Here is a 20,829-nt window from a genome sequence, read left to right as displayed (position 1 = left end):
GGGTGTCCATCACCTTATTGCCCCTGATTTCAGTTTTTCATCTCTGAGATGGGGTTAAAGGAGTACTCCACTGCCCCAGCGTTCAGAACATTTGGTTCCAAACGCTTGGAGCAAGCAGCGGGGTCATGACGTCACGGCCACATCCCCTCAATGTAAGTCTATGGGAGGGGGCATGGTGGGCACCACGTCCCCTCCCATAGATTTGCATTGAGGGTGTGTGGCATGACTTCACAACACACACCCCTCCCCCACCCACACGCACAGAGCATTCTAAACAAACGCCGGGTGCTGCACAGAGATTGTGGGAATCCCAGCGGCGGGACCCCCGCGATCAGACATCTTATGACCTGTTCTTTGAATAGAGGAAAGGATATCTAAGGGCAGAGTACCCCTTTAAGCCTCAATGGTCTCTTTTGCAGACAAAGCAATTGGACATTTGCCCCAATCTTATTCAGATGCTCATGAGTGTATGACAAGTTAGGGTGCTAAATAGGTCTGAGCAATAGCAATACATTTATACCAAGCCCCTGAATACATGATGTAAAAAAGAGCATTAATTATACACTAAATAAGGTGATGGTGGGAGGAAGATACCTCTGTTGCATAAACTACCATGGCTTAGTAGGTAGGGGCTTAGGTACCATGAATTTTGCACTACAGATACTGGAGATTTGGGACATATAATAGTCTGAAAGACTTTCTCTTAAACTTCAGTTCACAGCTAGTTCATTTTTAATTTGTCCTATTCCTTGCAACAGGAAATAGCACAAGTGTAATAGCAGAAATCCCTCTAAGGTGTTAGTTTTGTCTTGTATCAAATATAAAAGCTGTCAGCGGAGAGCGGTATCATCTAAGAGATTTATAGCTTTTTCCCCAATGCTTCTTGTAGAACAGGAGGATGAGACAAGGGAAGATCAGTCCAGAAAATGAATATAGCTGTATAGTGACACACTGAAAATTATACCCGGGGCCTTATACCCGCCATGTCTAGTTTATAGTTCCACCTCTTAGAGATAGTGTGCAACTTGTTTTATTATAAAGTAGGTGCACAAAGGACATTTACTTTAGTTTTTCCAGTACTGTGTTATACTGGAAATGGGATTGTTTAAAGGGGTATTCGAGGCCAAAACTTTTTTTACTTCTATTAAAAAATCTTAATCCTTCCAATAGTTATTAGCTTCTGAAGTTGAGTTGTTGTTTTCTGTCTAACTGCTCTCTGATGACTCACGTCCCGGGAGCTGTGCAGTTCCTATGGGGATATTCTCCCATCATGCACAGCTCCTGGGAAGTGACATCATCATTGAGCAGTTAGACAGAAAACTTCAGAAGCTAATAACTATTGGAAGGATTAAGATTTTTTTAATAGAAGTAATTTACAAACCTATTTAACTTTCTGGAGCCAGTTGATATATATAAAAAAAGGTTTTGCCTGGAATATCCCTTTAATGTCAGAAAAATATATATACTTTGTAAATACTGTAGATGTCTTGTAGAAGGTACGGTACTCTACTTGTTCCTGAGTATGGTCCCACTTCTTATAATAGCATAAAGATCTTGACAATGACATTAACCATTAACCTTTTATTGTAAGCAATCCAATACTTTTATATGACTTTTCAACTAAATACATAATAAGGGGAATTTATCAAGGGTGGTGTAGGGGAACATTTTTCTACACCTTTAATTTGTTTGGTGGTTGATGTGTATGTGCAGCAAATGGTCACAGGGCATGTGATAAATATGGTGTTAGTACACCTTTTTTTTTATTGTAGTTCAGTGCACCACTTTGTATGGTTTCTTCTCTGTGCCTTTTTCTGTGACTTTTTAATTTGTGGTACCAAATTGTGCAGCTTTTTTTACATGTGCTCTTCACTGCCATTTTTGTAAGCCAGGTCTGGGCTGGTACAGATTTGCAACAAATTGAGGTCTTTACGACAAATTGTGCAACAAAATGCACATGAATAAATTCATGACCACTGCAAAGAGTTAACCAGACTATGGTATAGCTCACAATTTTATATAAAAAAAAAAATCTGTAGTTAAAGTCCCAGCAGCAACTGTGACAAACTGTGCAACAAATCAGCACCACAAAAACAGAGTAAAATCCATGATAAATTTTGCACTTTGGTCCTGTATTGGCTGAGGTATATGTCCTACCGCCCTTTTTCCGCTTACACCATATCTAATGCCGTACCATTTTGGAATGTCATAGTGGATCTCTTAGTTGTTCGGCCTTACCTTTAAGAGCATTTACTGAGAAATGTATGAATCTTTGCTGGTTATAATGGATATATAATTAATCCAGTCTACATTCTTGTTTATGGAAATATGGGGTATGAGAGACTCAAATCCGGCTTTTACTTGATCTCTAGCTTTAAATTCACCTGGGACCCCCTTGGGACTCCTATAGCATCAATATACACATTGGGGTCAAGGCTCCCAGCAGGGGCTGTATGCTTACTTCTGGAGTGTGGTTCAGGTTCCTTTGTAGGTTCGGTAGTGAAAATGTGTATGCGCAGAAGAGTCTTGGCTAATGTGAATTCTCCAGTTCAATTCCCTTTTAATCGGATTCTGAGCTTCATATCCCCAAGCATCCCATACTTTATGGTAATTACCATTTACTCATCCCACTAGCTAGGCCTATCCTTTCTATAATCTTACACCAAGTATTCCTTTCCTTTATAACATTATCACCCACTAAGATGCTTACTTAAAGGGGTATTCCAGGCAAAAACTTATTTTTATATATCAACTGGCTCCAGAAAGTTAAACAGATTTGTAAATTACTTCTATTAAAAAATCTTAATCCTTCAGTACTTAAATCCCCATAGCAAACCTCTTCTAAACTGGGCGTTTCCCGAGACAGGTGTCATCAGAGAGGATTTAGACAGAAAAGAACAACCTTAACTTCAGAAGCTCATAAGTACTGAAAGGATTAAGATTTTTTAATAGAAGTAATTTACAAATCTAAAAAGGATAAAATGTGCCAGTCCTCAGTACATTAACTCATCTAAAAGTTATATGGTATCTGTCTGGTATCACCAAGAAAGGAAATAGATATAGTAATCCAATGAATAGATTTATTATATAAAAAAACTCAGTATGTGAGAATTAGCAATAAAATACACTTAAAAAAAATTATAATAATAGTGTGCCTTACGTGGGGCCCCACACAGGCACCAATGTAATAATTAAAACGGATGCCACGAATACACATATAGATACAAAAATCAGTATTACAAGAATCAATATGACTCCATATGGCCCCTAATCTACATAAAAGTTGAATACATCACCATGTATCTAATGTCACTTGTAATAAAGTGACAACCTGCAACAAAGAAACAACCTGCAACAAAGAAACAGCCTACAACAAAAAAACAACCTGCAAATGAATATAAATGCAATATTATTGATTTCAAATAGCTGTAGTATCCGATAATAACCATAAGTTCTGTCCTGTAAATGAAAATGAAAAGATCGCGATCTTGATAAGTAATCCTATGAGGAGTTGTGTCCACACTCATGTTGTCACTCTGCATCAGTTGAAATAGTCTTTAGTTGCCGTTCTGCCAATTGTATCCACTTTATAATAATATTGCATATACACTGTATCAGTGTTATTGTATCTGTCCCGTATGCTGCACACAATTGCTGTATTGTTGCAGCGTAATAACTGTAATAAAGTTGTCGGCACTTTCGTGCCACTCTCCGCTCCTGGGACCTGGCTAGCTGTGTCACATTCCAGCTGGGGTGGCGATGTATGGCCGCGTCTCTTCCAGTGAGCTTCGGAGATGGCAGTTCTCGGCCGGTCAGCGTGATTCCCTGTGGCGTCTGACGTCAGTGGTCAGCAGTCAGCTGATTGCAGGTCAGCTGACTGTTTAGTTGTAAGTGCTCACTCTTTAAAATAGTTAAAGTCCTTTTGTTTAAATAGAGTTAGTCAGCAGGCGGTCAATGATCTAAGTGGATATATGGCAATTGTTGTCTTCTTGAAGCGCTGTATGTAGAAAAAGGAAATGCGCACTGGGATAGGGTGCTTAATGTGAATAGAGTTCAGTGGGATCCGACATCCAAATATAGCACCAGACGCGTTTCGGGGTATGGCAGATTAACACCCCTTCTTCAGTGATGTATATGGCAGTAGTGGGCCCACTAGACTTATATATAGTCACTTCAATTAGAAACTTAATTAGATCGTGCAGAGAATCCAAAATCCAGGAGTGGATTTTACTCTCATCTCAAAGTCCGAAATGGATTAATTAGATTGTCAGTCAAAGTTCACACATGGTTCCATATATATAGTGTATCTAGATTATACATAATAGAAAGCAAGACTCCAGATTGATCTCTATATTGCTTAATGCACTATAATTTGAGAAACACTTATACTAGGAGGTAAAAGTGAAAAAGTAAAAAATAAAAAATGAATACAAAATAAAATGTAAAAAAAAAATAAAATAAAAGTAATGGTAGAGTAAAAAATATTATTAAATGATAATTATTAAATATTAATTGGCAAAAGGAAATGAAAATAAATAATAAAGATAAAAATAAAAGTAAAAGTAAAAATGAAAATAAAATAATCTAATAGAGAGACAATGGATAAATGAGTAATGGTCAATAGTAACACCCGAAACCAGTCCTAACACACTATACATGGAGTAAGAAGAATGGTGTATGGGATATATGCAAATATTATTAACCAACACCTAACCCAACGTTTCGCTACTGCTTCATCCGGATGAAGCAGTAGCGAAACGTTGGGTTAGGTGTTGGTTACCCAGGTATATACTCTGTCCCACTGTGGTCTCTTTACATGTTGTTTTATACTTTGCTATTAATATATACAGTATCAGAGTAACCTTTTTTTATCATGTTGCACTATTGCACATGGTCTTAGTCCCATTATTAAGGGTCTGTTTACATATATCCTTGTTTACCAGATTTATATTTATTGGTAGCCACCATTTTCAGTCTGGTCCATTGTGGCCATTATCATTATTGTCTGGTGTATCTTTTCCAATCCCTTTTTTGGGTTTTTAATGTAATTCATGTACACAATAAAGTATTGTTTGATCTCTAAAACGCATTTTTTCTTTTTTGTTGTTATGCTCTTGTAAGTAGCGTGGGATCAGTTACCCATTGGGGTAGTTTTCTGGTATTGACCATGTTCACCCACTGATTCTCCTCATACAACGTCACATCCTAACAATCCGTTGTGATTATATTTCCCTCTGGAACAACCATGGTTATGTACAGACATAGATTTAACAGATATCAGAGAATATATCTTAGATACATCTATAGGGGATCATCATATATGTGTCTCTTTCCTCACGTATTTCCTCACACACACTCATAGGTTTAAGGAACTGGGTAACAATGACAGAATCTAAACTAGGCACAACTTTACAAAAGGTTCTTAGTTGTATTCTTTACTGTATCTATGGGTAGGGAATCAGTACAGTCAGACAAGGACATACTTATATTGGTCCACCTTAGGCAGTTAGATGAAGTCTACCCAAAGTTTCTGAAACAGGTAAGATTATTATTAAGCGTGTTGGTCAGGTACCTTTATTGTTTTACCTAGGTCATAACAGATGTAAATAATGAAGTCTGTACAAACCTTCTTTCTGCATTGTTGAATCCTGAGGCCACCCAACGTACGGACATTACTACACACATAGCTCCCTTCGGCTTAGTGTATGGGGCCATATATGTTACCATGGAGAACAAGTCTGTTGGCACACACAGCTTCTTACAAACTCTCCAGATGCCGTTTTGCCTTGTACCACCTCTTTCTTCTTCCATTGGTCTCTCAGCATGCATTGCTGGTTCCTGTAAGAGACCTAACCAGAGAGATCCACACTCCCCATCCACCTGTACACTTTGTACGATAACTGTGGGGGACAGGAGTACTGCAGCCTTGGCAGCCTCCTTCACCATCCAGTCCCCTTGGCTTATCAGGTATGTTTCCATGTGGGTCTGATCTTTATTATGGCCAGCTTCTCTGGCAGCTTTAAGATTTTAAACACTTCAATTACAAACTACAGATTATACATTTGATTGGTTTAATAATAATTTATTTATATAGCGCCTACAGATTCCGCAGCGCTTACAATTATGGGGTACAAACAAAGACAAGTATCAGACATAATATTACACAATAACTATTCAAACAAGAGGTGTGGGGATATGTTGAGGATATGTTGAGGCCAATTAGAGAATGTTATAGGCCTGTCTGAAGAGATGTGTTTTCAGGCCACGTTTGAAACTATGGATGTTGTTGTTGAGTCTGAGGGATTGAGGGATAGCATTCCAGAGAACAGGTGCAGCACGAGTGAAGTCTTGGAGACGGGAGTGAGAAGTTCGGATTATAGAAGATGTTAGTGTGAGATCATTAGCAGATCGGAGCGAACGTGTAGGATGGTAGACAGAGATGAGAGAGGAGATGTAGGGAGGTGCAGCATTGTGGAGAGCTTTGTGTGTGAGACTGAGGATTGTGTACTGTATTCTGGACTGAATTGGTAACCAGTGTAGTGACTGGCACAGGGAGGAGGCATCGGTGTAGCGGCTGGAGAGGAAGATGAGTCTGGCTGCGGCATTAAGGATGGACTGGAGAGGAGAGAGTTTGGAGAAAGGAAGGCCTATTAGTAAAGAGTTACAGTAGTCGAGGCGGGAGTGAATCAAAGCAATAATGAGAATTTTTGCAGTTTCAGTAGTGAAAAACGGGCGGATTCTGGAAATGTTTTTGAGATGCAGGTGACAAGAACGTGAAAGGGACTGAGCTGCCGGGAAGCGTTTACTTTCGCTTTCAGACGCGGCAGTCAACTTTGATCACCGCGTCTGAAGGGTTAACAGCGCGCGGCACAACGATCGATGCCGCAAGCTGTTAGCCCAGGGTCCCGGCTATGATTAGCAGCTGGGACCGACCCGGTGTGATGTGGGGTCATGGCATGACCCCGTTTTAAACACCGGGACCGGGCGTAGGGCGTACAGGTACGCCCAACGTCCTTAAGGAGTTAAATGCAGTTCTGCCTTTTTTAACTAGGTCTGGTATTAGAAAGGTAAGATCTATTCCCTCTCTTCATCTATTTTTTCTACATTAGCTAGCTTAAATGGTAACTCTCATTAAAACAAATTTTTGCTATTGCACTCCTTATGGGAAATAAAAAAATATTTCTAATATACTTTGTTTAAAAAAAAAAATCAAGTTTTCTATGTTTTATTTGTGCTTAAAAAAGCTCAAGAGCACATTTTCCCACATCTCATACACAGACTTTGGACCGAAGACCAAACACAGGAAGTGCAGCCTGGAGTGCTGAGCGGGGTGTGTCCAGCCTCATCCAATCATAGCTCCTCTCACACTTAACTACCATATGATGTTGGTTGGACACATCCCCCTCAGCACTCCAAGAAGTGTTTGGGCTTCGGTCAAAAGTCTGTGTATAAGATGGGGGAAAATGTGCTCTTGAGCTTTTTTAAGCACAAATAAAACATAGAAAACTTATTTTTTTTTAAACAAAGTATATTAGAGATATTTTTTATTTACCATAAGAAGTGCAATAGCAAAAATTTGTTTTAATGAGAGTGACCATTTAACATTAATCCATGGACACATTAAGACAGGACATAACACATATACCGCATATACAATCAGTTATAATGGGAAGAGGATCCCGGGAATCTGTTATTGCAGAGAGTCCCTGGGAATCTGTGATTTTGGGGAGTCCCGTGTACCATGTACACTCTGACCTAGACACAAAATGTCTACTTATGACAGTATCCTCTGATATCCTTATCAGCTTACCCCAAAATTCAATTCCCACAAGAGACATTCCCACTTAATTGGCGTTCTGCGCCAAACTCCACTGTTACCCTCTCTATGGATCATCAGCTCACTCCAAACAATTCAATCTCCCAAGGCGACCCAATCAATCCCTCCCACCAGGATCCTGCGTATTCACTCACTCACATTTCATACACACTTGGGTAGTAAATAGATACTTTATGACAGGTACAGGAAAATTACACTGGGCAAGAATTACCTGTCTCTAGTTGGTCACGAGCCAGTCGATTTAAGGCACCAAACAGAGCCATGTCAGTTTCAAGTACTTCAAAATTCTGCTTCTGAGCTTTATTCTAAAACGTCCAAGCTTGTATCACCATTGCAATTAACATAAGTTCCCACCCTCACTAGGGAGTTGTCTTTAGCCCTAGCATACCATATAAGGTATAATCCTCTGTTAAATTTCGGCGGGTGCCTTTCGGGCATTGTTGTTCCGGACCTTCCTCTACTCGATGGTGGGGGTTGAAAGAGGAGCAGAGTAGCATGGGGGATGGGCTTTGTCAGGGGCTTTGTCCCAAAGTGGCCATTTTATGTTGCATATATATATATATATATATATATATATATATATATATACATCCATTACAGAAGAATTCCATCTCTAGCAGCAGAGAGACCAAGATGTAACACAGGAAGTGAGGTCAGAGCTAATGGACTGTAATAGATGCTTTCAACTTGGTGCACAATGTGTAGCCTCTACAGTGGTCCGGTCAATTCAAACCCACCATTGTTGAATGTAAGGTTTGTTGACATAAGAATATGAGTACATTGGCAGGGGAAGGGCCCAAATGTCAGTACCCCCACTGCCTTTTGCTACATTATAAATCCTCAATTGGTACATCTTGTGACCATTTAATGAGTGGAGAGATATCCACCGGGCCATCTCTATAAAGGAACATTATAGCTGCTCTGTAAAAATGTTGCCAGCAATATACTGTATCTGTTATACCATCAAGACAAGATATGATTACTTACTGACATCCTAGGGAAATTGGTTATTGTTGCTGTGATTACTCATTCATTATGTATTACAATATCATGTAACAGCATAAGAATTGGAATGCAACTGACTGTGTAATAACCATATGTCATCAAAAACTCCCTTCTTAGCTAGTGAAGGTAACATATTAAAAAAACATTCTGGGGGAGATTTATCAAAACCGGTCCAGAGAAAAAGTTGGCAAGTTGCCCAAGGCAATCAATCAGATCACTTCTTTCATTTTTCACAGGTCTCTTTAAAATAGAAAGAAGTTATCTGATTGGTTGCCATGGGCAACTGCACCACTCGTCCTCTGCACAGTTTTTGATAAATCTCCCCATCTATGCCTTTGTCCACAGTTTTGTTATAAATTCCATCCGCTGACCTATTTTACACATGAATTTATATTATACTTTATATTTAGAAAGAATAGTCCTGATAAAGGGGTGGTGGATTATCCCCTAATATAAAAGCACTGAACTAGATTGATGAAAGATACCGAGTCTGTAATAGGACCCATAATGAGGATCATTTTTCCTGTTATTTACTCAGTAGGACTTAAAGCCATTAACAATTACAAAATGCGAGAAGAAAAAAAGTGAGAAAACAAGCAGCAAAATTATAGCACCACAATAGATAATAACCTATTACTGGGATTTAAAGTCTGGAAACGCCAACTAGTCACATTGATTTAACCCCTTAAGGACACAGCCAATTTTGGTCTTAAGGACAACCAACTCTTTTTATATTTCCATCCACAGACCCACGTGAGGGCTTGTTTTTTGCATGACCTATTGGACTTTGTAATGACATCACTTATTTTACCATGAAATGAATGGCAAACCCAAACATTTTTTATTTTTGTAGGGAAATTAAAAAGAGAACCGAAAAAAATGACGTTTACTTTATTCCGTGGGTCATTACGATTAAAATGATACCCATGGTTACATATTTGTTATTATTGTACTGCTTTAACAACAAAAAAATCTAACTTTTTTTCACAAAATAAGTATGTTTAAAATTGCCCTATTTTGACCACCTATAACCTTTTCATTTTTCCGTATACAGGGCTGTATGAGAGCAAATTTTTTTGTGCCGTGATGTGTATTTTTTTTGTTACCGCTTTTGCGCATTTGACTATTTGATCGCATTTTATTATTTTGGGGGGGGGGGGGGAATGTGATGTGGTCAAAACAGCAATTTTGGACTTTCTTTTTTAAATTTTTTTTTTATGTTTACGCCGTTCATTAACATCATTTTACATTAATAGTTTGGACATTTCCACACCCAGCAATACCAAATATGTTTATACTTTTTTTTTTTTTTACCCTTTTTGAGGGTAATATGGGAAAAAGGGGCAATTTACATTTTTATTGGTGGAGGGGATTTTTTTTTATTTATTTTAAACTTTTTTACACTTTTTGTGTCCCCATAGGGGACCATTTTTAGCAATAATTAGATTGCTAATACTGTTCTGTGCTATGCATAGGCATAGCACTAATCAATATTATCGGCGATCTACTTCTCTGGTCTGCTCAATGTCAGACCAGAGAAGAAGACACCAGGAAAGCATTGGAGACAGGGGAGGGGTCCTCCGTCCACCATTTTGGATGATCGGATTCCCGCCGTGGGTGATCTGATCATCCATCAGAACGCCCGCATTGCCGCAGTTTGCGGTACTGATCACAGTATCTGAGGGGTTAATGGCGGACATCAGTGCTATCGCTGATGTCCACCATTACAGGCAAGTCCCTGGCTGCTGATAGCAGCCAGGACCTGCCATGCATGATGCAGATGTGAGCACTGGTCCAGTGCTCATGACATGTATAGGACGTAAATGGACGTCCTGGTGCGTTCAGTCCAACTGCATCAGGACGTACATTTACGTACATTGTCCTTAAGAGGTTAAAGGGAGTGAGTCATCAGAAAATAACCTATTGTTTACATCACGTTTTTATGTCAAATATATTTTAAGGAATTTTTTGTGATGTTTCTTTCTAATATTCCTTTATTATCTTCATTATAAAATCTTGCAGTCTAAGCCTAAAAAATCAGATTTTTCCTGTTGTGTAGTAGAATTGTTTTAGCAGCTTTCTCACTTTCTTCACATTAAAGTAAATGTTGAGACCAGTATAAAGATAAAATTGTTTAAATCCATTCACAACAGATGATGGTCACAGCTTTCGTCCTCTACCTTTTTGCACAGGTCACAGAGTATGTCTATAAAACTCTTTAATAAAAGTAAAAAATGGCAACTCCAGTCTGCCCCATGTAAAAAAAAAAATCACAGACAAATTTAGAAAAAAAAAATGTTTCAGTAAATGGCTCTAATCAGAGTGTCTAGCACCTATATTACTCTTGTAAATACATTCTTTCTGTTGCTTACTTGGCATACCGTGCACTGGGGGAATGACTCATCTTCCTCCCTGAGTCTGCTGTACAGACCCGGGTCTTTTTAGGCAATCACTGCAGGCTGCTCTGTAACCTCCTCCTCTCTGTTTTCATGCTGCAGTCTGATAGGACAGGAGTGAGCACAGAGGAGTGCTAGTCCTGCCCTCACTTACTCGATTTTTTACCAGCCTGTGCATCAGCTGGGACAAAGATGATGCTGCAGCTGGATAGGATTATGTTCTGGATGGTATGGGGACCCCTAGAGGTCTTTTTTTTTGTAAGACATGATTTCTATAAAAAGGAAAAATCTTATGAAGTATATGATAATGCTTTGCTAAGATAGACAACTTATAAAAAGTTGTTCAATTTGACAGTGCCCATTTCAAAGGGAAATGACAACATGAGAGAGCATGAAAGAATTGTTGAAGTGCTGAATTGATGTTGGTGACCCAGGTATTGCTCTATAGATTTACATTGTATATTTTGAAAGTATATTTAGTTTTACAGACACTTTTTTTTCTTTAGGGTCATGAAAGATTAGCAGCGAGAGATCAAATTATAATCCCCTTGAACTTTGTTTAGTTCACATTTTAACATTTCCAGCAAAAGGTTATTCGGGGTAAATTAACTTATTCCCTATCCACAGGGGGGGATAAGTATTTTGGATCCCAGAAGTCAGACTCCCTGCAATCTATAACCCGATCACCGTGATCTCTAGAATGCTCTGCAATTGGGTTTTGGGGACTAATCTCCCACAGTTTGCAGAGCATCCTGCTTTATACATAATTTTTTATATACAGGATTATGTAAAGGTGCCTGGTGGTCTGGGTTATTCAGCTATCTAGTTTGTGTATCTTGAAGACTTTTGGACAAAGGGGTACTCCGTTGGAAACATCTTATTCCCTATCCAAAGGACCCCCGAAATCTCCTGGCTGGCAGTGGCGGCGTCTGGAACATGGAAGCTTGCAGCCACGCCCCCTCCATTCATGTCTATGGCAGGGGGCATGACGGCTAGTACATAGCCGTCACGCCTTCTGCCATAGACGCGAATGGAGGGGGCATGGAGGCTTGCATTACCAGTCATCGGGCACGGAGTGGAGTTTGCTCCGTGGATCGAATGACAGGAGGCAGTAGAGGAGATCGCGGGGGTCCCCAGCAGCAGGACCCCCCGCAATCTAACATCTTATCCCCTATCCTTTGCATAGGGGATAAGATGTTTCCAGCTGAGAACCCGTTTAAGAAACACCCTGATGGAACCTAGCACCATTAGTAAGTATTGTGTGACAGATCTAACAGAGCGTTGTGGCCTTTGTCATACACCGAATTTCTAAATAGAATCCAAACCAGAGATGTGAACAGACCTTAGACACTTTTACTTATTTCTATTTATACTATTGTTGTTGTTGCTCTTTCTGGAGATGATCAGTCGTATGGGATCAAGTGCCATGTAAACAGACTTAATATTGAGCTGTTTCATCTATCTTTCCATTTATATCTTTATAGTTAAACCTTTTATCATTGGAGTGAACTCAGCTAAACAGGAATATGATCTCCTGTGTTCACACACGACTGCTGCTTATTTTATGCTCTTTGCAATCAGGGCCAGATTAAGGCTGCTTGGAGGACGGAGCACTTTAGTATGATGGGGCCCCCCTTCCCCGAAAAAAAAACCAATGCAGACACAGACACATCCCTAAACCTCAACCCCCTTGTGCATGTTTTCAATTATGACAATTAACAAGCCTTCACAAAGGCATGGGCATTTCAGACTATGCAGACCATTTTTTGGTGGGGGTCCATCTGCTGGGACCCCCATTAATTACCTCAGTTCCAGTGGCTTTCCACCTACTGAAAATCTACAACTCCCATAATGTCTTGAGAGCCTTAGGCATTATAGAAGTTGTAGTTTTGCAACAGTTGGAAAGCCACAGATTGGGGTACAGTTTCACTCATGATCACCTAGTCAGAAAGAATACACAATGATATAATGGCTCACAGGTGACGTCTTCTCTGTTGTCTTCCATTTTCTCCTTCATCCGGTCAAGATGTGGTTGTGGCTTCCAGCTAAATCTTCCTCTGCAGAGTGTGATGCTCAGACATCATTGGTTCCCCACTTTGTCAGCAGATCCTTATCCTGTATATGAAAAAATAATCAATATGAGCCTGTTAGACACTGTGCCCCCTGAATATAACCCCTCCAAACACTAAGCCCCTGAAAATACTGCCACACACTGCTTCTTCTTAGTTTGGCTGAATCCCACCCTCTACTGTCCTCCTCCAGACACCTTTCTCCACCAGACCTGTGTCCCCTCCTCCAGACCCCTGTTTTCTCCTCCCTGACCCCTCAGTTACCCCCAGACCCTTCAGTCACCTCAAATGCCTTAGTCCTCCCCCAACCCCTCAGTCACCCCCAGACCCCCCAATTCTCCTACAGATCCCTCAGTCACCTCCCCCCCAGACCACTCAGCCACCCCAGTCCTCCTCAATACCCCTCTTTCCCATCCTCCACTGACCCCACAGTCACCCCCAGACTCCTCAGTCCTCCTACAGATCCCTCAGTCACCCCCAGACCCCTACGTCATCACCCATCCTCCTCCAGACCTCTCTTTCCTCCTTGTAGTGTGGTGAAAAGAACTCCAAAGCTGCAAATTAATTTATTTGAAAAATAAAATGTCAGACATCTGGGGGCCCTCTTGTTTGACTGGGTGCCCGGGGCCCGGAGCACGAGCTCCATAAGCACCATTGTTAATCCGGCCCTGTTTGCAATATCACTTTTTTTCTAAATTGATAACTAGAGGATTGGAAAAGTGTAATGGAAATACTTAGCATGGCTTAAACCAGTATTGCTATAGCATTATGTAAAATAATGTTTTACATTTCCAATGCTTTGATCAGAATAGTCAGAATATACAGGATATTGCAATTTGCTTCATAGTAAAGATAGATAAATTAAAATATAATGTAATAGTACAACGTTCCACGTTTTCCTTTTTCCCTGTTTTTTGTACACCAAAAAAAATTAGTGCATTTGAACAGGGGGAAAGGAAAGCCTTTCACAAAAACTGTCTGAAGTAGAATTCACATCAGTGAATATTACCGAAATTCTGAAAGGTTTGGAAAAGAATTGACTGATTTAATGTCTTGGTGAGCAATATGGATGTTTTTAAAAGTGAGATATCTGTCTTATAAGGGGTAGAGGACACTCACCTGACTGAGCAAATGCTCACCAGATCCTATTGATCACCCCTTGTAGATCCCTTCTCAACACAAGGCTGAGATCAGTAGCAAGTTATTTTTTTTAAAGATTATATGACCACTTTAAAAAAATATTTGTAACAGCTTGGACAAAGTTATTGGTATGTATATGTATATTGCAGATATCCACATGCTAACATATTTAAATTATGACTGTTGTACAAAACCCAAAGGGGTTACAAAAAAACATGTACACTTTATTCCAGAAACAGTACCACTCATATTCATAGGCTGTGTCACTTCATGTGAATGAGACAGAGCTACAACACCAAAGATCAGAAGAAACCAGCCATGTTTTTACAACACCATACCACCCGTTTTCCCTTATTTTCATAAAAAAATGTTTTTTATTGTTTATTTTTAGAATAATATCTAATTGTATTTATAGTAAATAATTTGGTCTAATTGATTCTTCTTTCTGCAGCTTAAAAGCAATTCTATCTGCAAGACTTCAAGATAACAGTTTAGATCTTTCTGGCATTCCCCTGACCATGAAAGACCTGGAGCGTGTGATGCTTTATCTTCAGCACAACTCAGAAGAAGTGGAGAATGTGGAACTTTGTTTTACTGAACTCACAGATGACATGTTCTTACTTATTTTGCCTGTCCTCAGTGGCCTTCCACATCTTACCACTCTGGCAGTCAATGGAAACCGTTTGACGAAATCCATCCTGAGGGAAATCACTGAAACTCTAAAGGACCCTAAAAAATTCCCCAGCATGACTTGGATAGACCTTGGCAATAACGTGGACATCTTCTCTTTGCCGCAGGCTTTTTTAGTTAGCCTCAAGAAACGATGCCCTAAACAGGGGAATTTGCCAACTATTTTAGAATTTGGAGAGGGACAGTTAAGTGACCTAGAAAATCAAGACGCATCCACTGAGACTGAGGACGAACAGGTGGTTAGTGGCTTAGAAGATAAGAGTGTGCAGCCACAAAGTTAACCAGATGCTTCCTGAAGTATGAGGACCTTATATATGCACATTCTTTACCATACTAAGAAGATGAGATCTTATAAATGACGTCAGCATGAGGAGCTGACTCTCTTCTGTCCAGTCTTCAAATTATGACTGTATATTTGATGTTGACTATTTTCCAATGAAATACAATTTTCATCATTATTGGTACGTTCTTTAGCCTATCAGTCAGTGATTTTGAGCTTCTACTTTGCATTCAACAGTTTTATAAAAAACCAAAGCATGCTGTCAGATTATTCCGATAAGTTATCAATCCATGCTCTGAAGTACTGGTGTGATCACGGTCAAACCTCAATTTTGTCACAGAGTTGATAAAAATTCTCAAGGTGGCCATACACCTTCAATAGCCGTTTGTCGAAAGTTCATTCAGCCAACAGTTACCTCTCCTGATCTCCCCCATATCGATCCTCCATGTGTTCTCAATAAGGAGAGGAGGAATAAGCCACTGCCAGACAGCTCTGGCGGCAGCCTATCTATCTAATAAAAAGGCTTGGGCAATTAAAATCCAACATGCCCAACTCATACACTTTGGTCAGATGTCTACCAAACCTGCTGACTTTGGCAGCACCAGCTGAATGTATCAAGTGTATGGGGGCTTCCCAACTCTCACCTTAGGATGATGTCGGGAAAGAGTTGGAAGGCCCCATATAGTCTGGTTGCACCAAAGTGAGTGGGTTTAGCTGGCATTTGACTACAGTGTATAGGGACCTTTAAGGTGGCCATATATATATATATATATATATATATATTGAATAGCTGTTGGCTGAATGCTTATTTGGCTGACAGCTATGTCTCTTGATTCACTATATACACATGCATGCTCTTGTCTCAGCACGCATTTGTTTTTGTTCTCTCTCCTTAAAAAAACATCTTTCCAGGGAACAAAGAGATCTTGTAGGGTTTGACCAACAATCTGTGTATGGATAGCTTTAGGAATGTTATATAACTACTTATATTTTTCCAAAATTTTTGCCAAATGTTATTATATTGAAATATAAGTCTTCAGTTTTAAGAATACTGGCAAATGAATGATATATATAGAGATGCAGAACAAACTTCATTTGTTAGTAAAGTTTTGAGGGTATCTAAGAAAAAAACATAGCCACTAAATAAATAAATACATAAACCAGCCACTGAATTGATGGCCACATACTAAAACAATGGTATATGTCATTCCATATATAAAATTGCATTAAAGAGGTACTCCGGTGAAAACCTTTTTTCTTTTAAATCAACTGGTGACAGAAAGTTAAACATATTTGTAAATTACTTCTATTAAAAAATCTTAATCCTTCCTGTACTTATTAGCTGCTGAATACTACAGACATTTTTTTTTCTTTTTGGAATGCTCTCTGATGACAGCACGAGCACAGTTCTCTCTGCTGACATTATTATGATAATAATAACGCTTTATTTATTGTTGTCCTTAGTGGGATTTGAACCCAAGTCCCCAGCACTGCAAGGCAGCAGTGCTAACCACTGAGCCACCATTCTGCCCTTAGCATACATCTGCTATGCACGGTTGCTAAAATGGACAGAGATGTCAGCAGAGAGCACTGTGCTCGTGATGTCATCAGTGTTCCAAAAAGAAAGGAATTTCCTCTGTAGCATTCAGCAGCTAATAAATACTGGAAGGATTAATATTTTTTAATAGAAGTAATTTGCAAATATGTTTAACTTTCTGCCACCAGTTGATTTAAAGAAAAAAGGTTTTCACCGGAGTACCCCTTTAAGGGCAAATACATCATGGTAGACGTACCAGGGCCGACACAACAGAGCACATTTACCTTCTTATATTCTCTTTTCTAGTCATCGATCGATAATTCCAACAGTAAAAAAAAATAAAAAATTCTGATTTTATATAAATCATAAGAAGGTTAATGTGACCAAGCTTTACCTCACATATTAAATGCACTAATTCATTTTACGTGCCGTAATTTTATAGAGTTTTTAACAGTACAAATAAAGTTAGATAGGACAGAGAAACTTTAACCAGAAAATATTTTTCAGAACCTAAACCTTTTCTTACATCTTTAAAAATTTGGAAAACATAATTGTTGAGTGTTTGTAAATTTATAAGCCAAATAACATCCTATCCCTAATGGAAGAAAACGGTCTCGTAGTGCCACCTATAGGAACATATAGGGTACTGCTGGAGTTAGGCAATAGCAATCTTGAGAAATCAACAGTGGTTGATGTAAAAGTGGAAAATTCAGATTCATTTTGAATAGATTATTTTCTAGACCATCAATATCTATATTTGGCAATGCCTGATAATGGATTTATTTTAAAAAATTACAAAAAGGCCAGTTATGAAACCTTTTATTATATAAACTATTTTGTGAACAGTTACAAAGTGATGGCAAAACAGAAAAATATGGGTTTTAGGAATGTACAAGGTATCCTTAGTACAGATATGTTCATGATTTTCATTAGGGCTTCAATTTCTCATGGGGCAAATTCAGTATATTAGCTTGATCTGCTAGCCAAAACCCAACAGGTTGCATAACACATCACACCCTATGGGACACCACACATAGTCATATGAGACTATTCATCAATTTTATATCTTACAGTTCAGAAGTTCATTATCAAATATAGTTGAAGGGACCAATCCTCATGAAACTGAGGAAGACGCATGGACCAAACAGAAGTATCTATTTTTACACAGAACTTTAAAGATCTGATCACTTTTAATACCCGATGACTAATAAAAACCTAAAATTTCTAAAGGCAGCTGATGTCTGTAGACTTTTTGCAAAAGAATGTTTTGTAAGAGTAAATGCTTTAAAACGGCTGGCATCTCACACACTAGTTTTATCCTTTTCCTTCCTTTTTTATCCATTCCAGTCTTTGGCTTGCACCAAAAACTACATGAGAGTCTATTTTTTGGAGCAAGGAAACGTCTAAAACATGGAAAACCTTTAAGTATTTCTAGGGTTGATATGAGATCTTAAAGACCAGTGACTGCTACATGTGTTTTAAAAAGCCTGTCCAATGGAATAATGCTTTCCCCGCAGCTATTGCCTGTGTGTCTCTATGAGGAGTCCAAATACAGAAAGTGAAGGCAGGACAAGCAGCGATCTGTGCAGACTCCTGTCTTGTCAATCATCCTGCTGTGCGAGTCGGGAGAATGTCACAGAGCTTCAGTGCACAGAGCCCGGCCTGTCCTCGGTGTACAGAGCCCTGCCTGTCCTCTGTGTAAAGAGCCCTGCTTATCCTCGGTGTATAGAGCCCTGCTTGTCCTCGGTGCACAGAGCCCTGCTTGTCCTCGGTGCACAGAGCCCTGCTTGTCCTCGGTGCACAGAGCCCTGCTTGTCCTCGGTGCACAGAGCCCTGCTTGTCCTCAGTGTACACAGCCCTGCTTGTCCTCGGTGCACAGAGCCCTGCTTGTCCTCGGTGCACAGAGCCCTGCTTGTCCTCGGTGCAAAGAGCCCTGCTTGTCCTCGGTGCAAAGAGCCCTGCTTATCCTCGGTGCAGAGAGCCCTGCTTGTCCTCGGTGCACAGAGTCCTGCTTGTCCTCGGTGCACAGAGCCCTGCTTGTCCTCGTTGCAAAGAGCCCTGCTTGTCCTCGGTGCACAGAGCCCTGCTTGTCCTCGGTGCACAGAGCCCTGCTTGTCCTCGGTGCACAGAGCCCTGCTTGTCCACCCACACTTCCTGTATTTGGACTACACAAGAAATAGCTATAAGGACAAAAATATACACATTTTTAAACAATGTATATTACAAATATACATATAATGGTATTATCTACATTATATAAAAAGTTTTGTGAACAACGGGTACACTTTAAGAACAAAAAGTGGAGAAAAGCAAGAAACTCTGTAGTGTCTGAACAGCAGTGGGGCAGTATTAATTCTGCTTTTTTATTGGTTAGCCCACTTTGTACTGTTATTTCATTTGATCCCAGTTAAGGCCATTCTGTTCCTTTATTGAACCTCGAGTTTACATTAAATTGATCAAATTGACTTCACAATTACATTGCCTTTTAATACTACATTTATGCTGATCAATTGCTAAGGTTTATGGATACTTTGTGAAGTTAGTACTCTTCTTTTGACTGTAGATGCATAGAACATGTCTGGACCTTTCAAATGTAGGGAACAAGTTGGCTGCAGGAACAAAATACATATTTTTTAATGGGGACCACTGAGCATCTTGGTCTCTTTTTGGATTAATGAATAGCCGCACCTATCTATTGTTCATAGGTTCCCTGCCCTAACCAATAAACAGGGAGGATCATTAGTGTTAGGGATGCTAAGTGGCCCAGGGTGTGATAGGATTTTTTTTATGTTGGGTGACAACACTGAACTGTGGCTCTGTAGCGATCTACGTGGCCGTTTTTGGGTAACCAATAATGGCATTACTGTCGTTCCAGAGATGTCAGACCAGTGATCTTATAGTAGAATAATTATTTATATGTTGAGGAAAATTATTGTGTGAGATTTAACTTCTACTAACATATATAAAAAGGTATATTTTCTTTGTGACTGTGCCTTTTGCATGGAGAAAAAAAGACATATCCTTGGACACATTATCTTGAATGTAACAAGATACAGTATATTTAAGGTTTGCTATATTATGAATCACCAACATAGGATTTTATAATGTGCTATGTACAATGAAATATCATATACTTGACAATGTATGCAATCAAGGAATAAATGCACAATTCTGAATATATTGTATTTCTGTACTGTGTGTATTACTTGTTACTGGCTGAAACAAGAAATGCACCTAATATTGTAAAGACCACTAGTTGCCTCCACTGTAAGGTTATGGTTCCATGTTGCAGCTACTGAAGGCAGATGAAACTATGCCTGCATACGATGGACATGTGATTGTGTGTATAAAACTGCTGTAGTGCCTGTGAAATTCTGCAGCCGTTGGCCAACACAATGTCTGGTCTATATACGGTAGCTTCAAAATGGGACCAACCCTAAGGCCTCATTTAGACAGGTATATTGTATACTTACTTAAAGGGGTATTCCACTGGACAGCGTTCGGAACGATGTTTTCATGCTGCGGGGGTCGGCCATGCCCTTGTGACATCACGACCACGTCCCCTCAATGTAAGTCTATGGGAGGGGGCGTGACAGATTTCACTCCCCCTCCCATTGACTTGCATTGAGAGGGCATGGTCATGACATCACAAGGACCCCTGCAGCACGAAAACAGCGTTCGGAACATTAGGTTCCAAATGCTGGCCACTGGAGTATCCCTTTAACACCTTCACAGCTCTACTCAAATGAACTTATAGCACTATATGGGTCTTTTGTTCTGTATATTTGGAAAAGTAGAACTTTGGGAACCCCTACAATAATGTTTCCAGAATACGGGCTGATAACTATAAGTACAATACACCTAAATAATTTAGG

At 39.6% G+C, this 20,829-nt stretch overlaps 1 protein-coding gene across 1 annotated transcript in view; it reads left to right on the top strand.

Moving 5' to 3' along the window:
* The window catches only part of LRRC75A (leucine rich repeat containing 75A), a 405,228-nt gene extending 388,680 nt beyond the window's left edge, over window positions 1–16,548 (top strand). The window contains exon 4 of the mRNA XM_056559114.1: window positions 14,899–16,548. Coding sequence (XP_056415089.1) covers window positions 14,899–15,418 — 520 coding nt within the window. The 3' untranslated portion in view covers window positions 15,419–16,548. The remainder of the gene's footprint in view (window positions 1–14,898) is intronic.
* Window positions 16,549–20,829: the final 4,281 nt, after the last annotated feature.

This window comes from Hyla sarda, chromosome 2 (assembly GCF_029499605.1).
Source record: "Hyla sarda isolate aHylSar1 chromosome 2, aHylSar1.hap1, whole genome shotgun sequence".
Taxonomy (NCBI): Eukaryota; Metazoa; Chordata; class Amphibia; order Anura; family Hylidae; genus Hyla; species Hyla sarda.
Note: the sequence above shows the minus strand (reverse complement) of the source record. Positions and strands in the feature narration are given on the sequence as shown.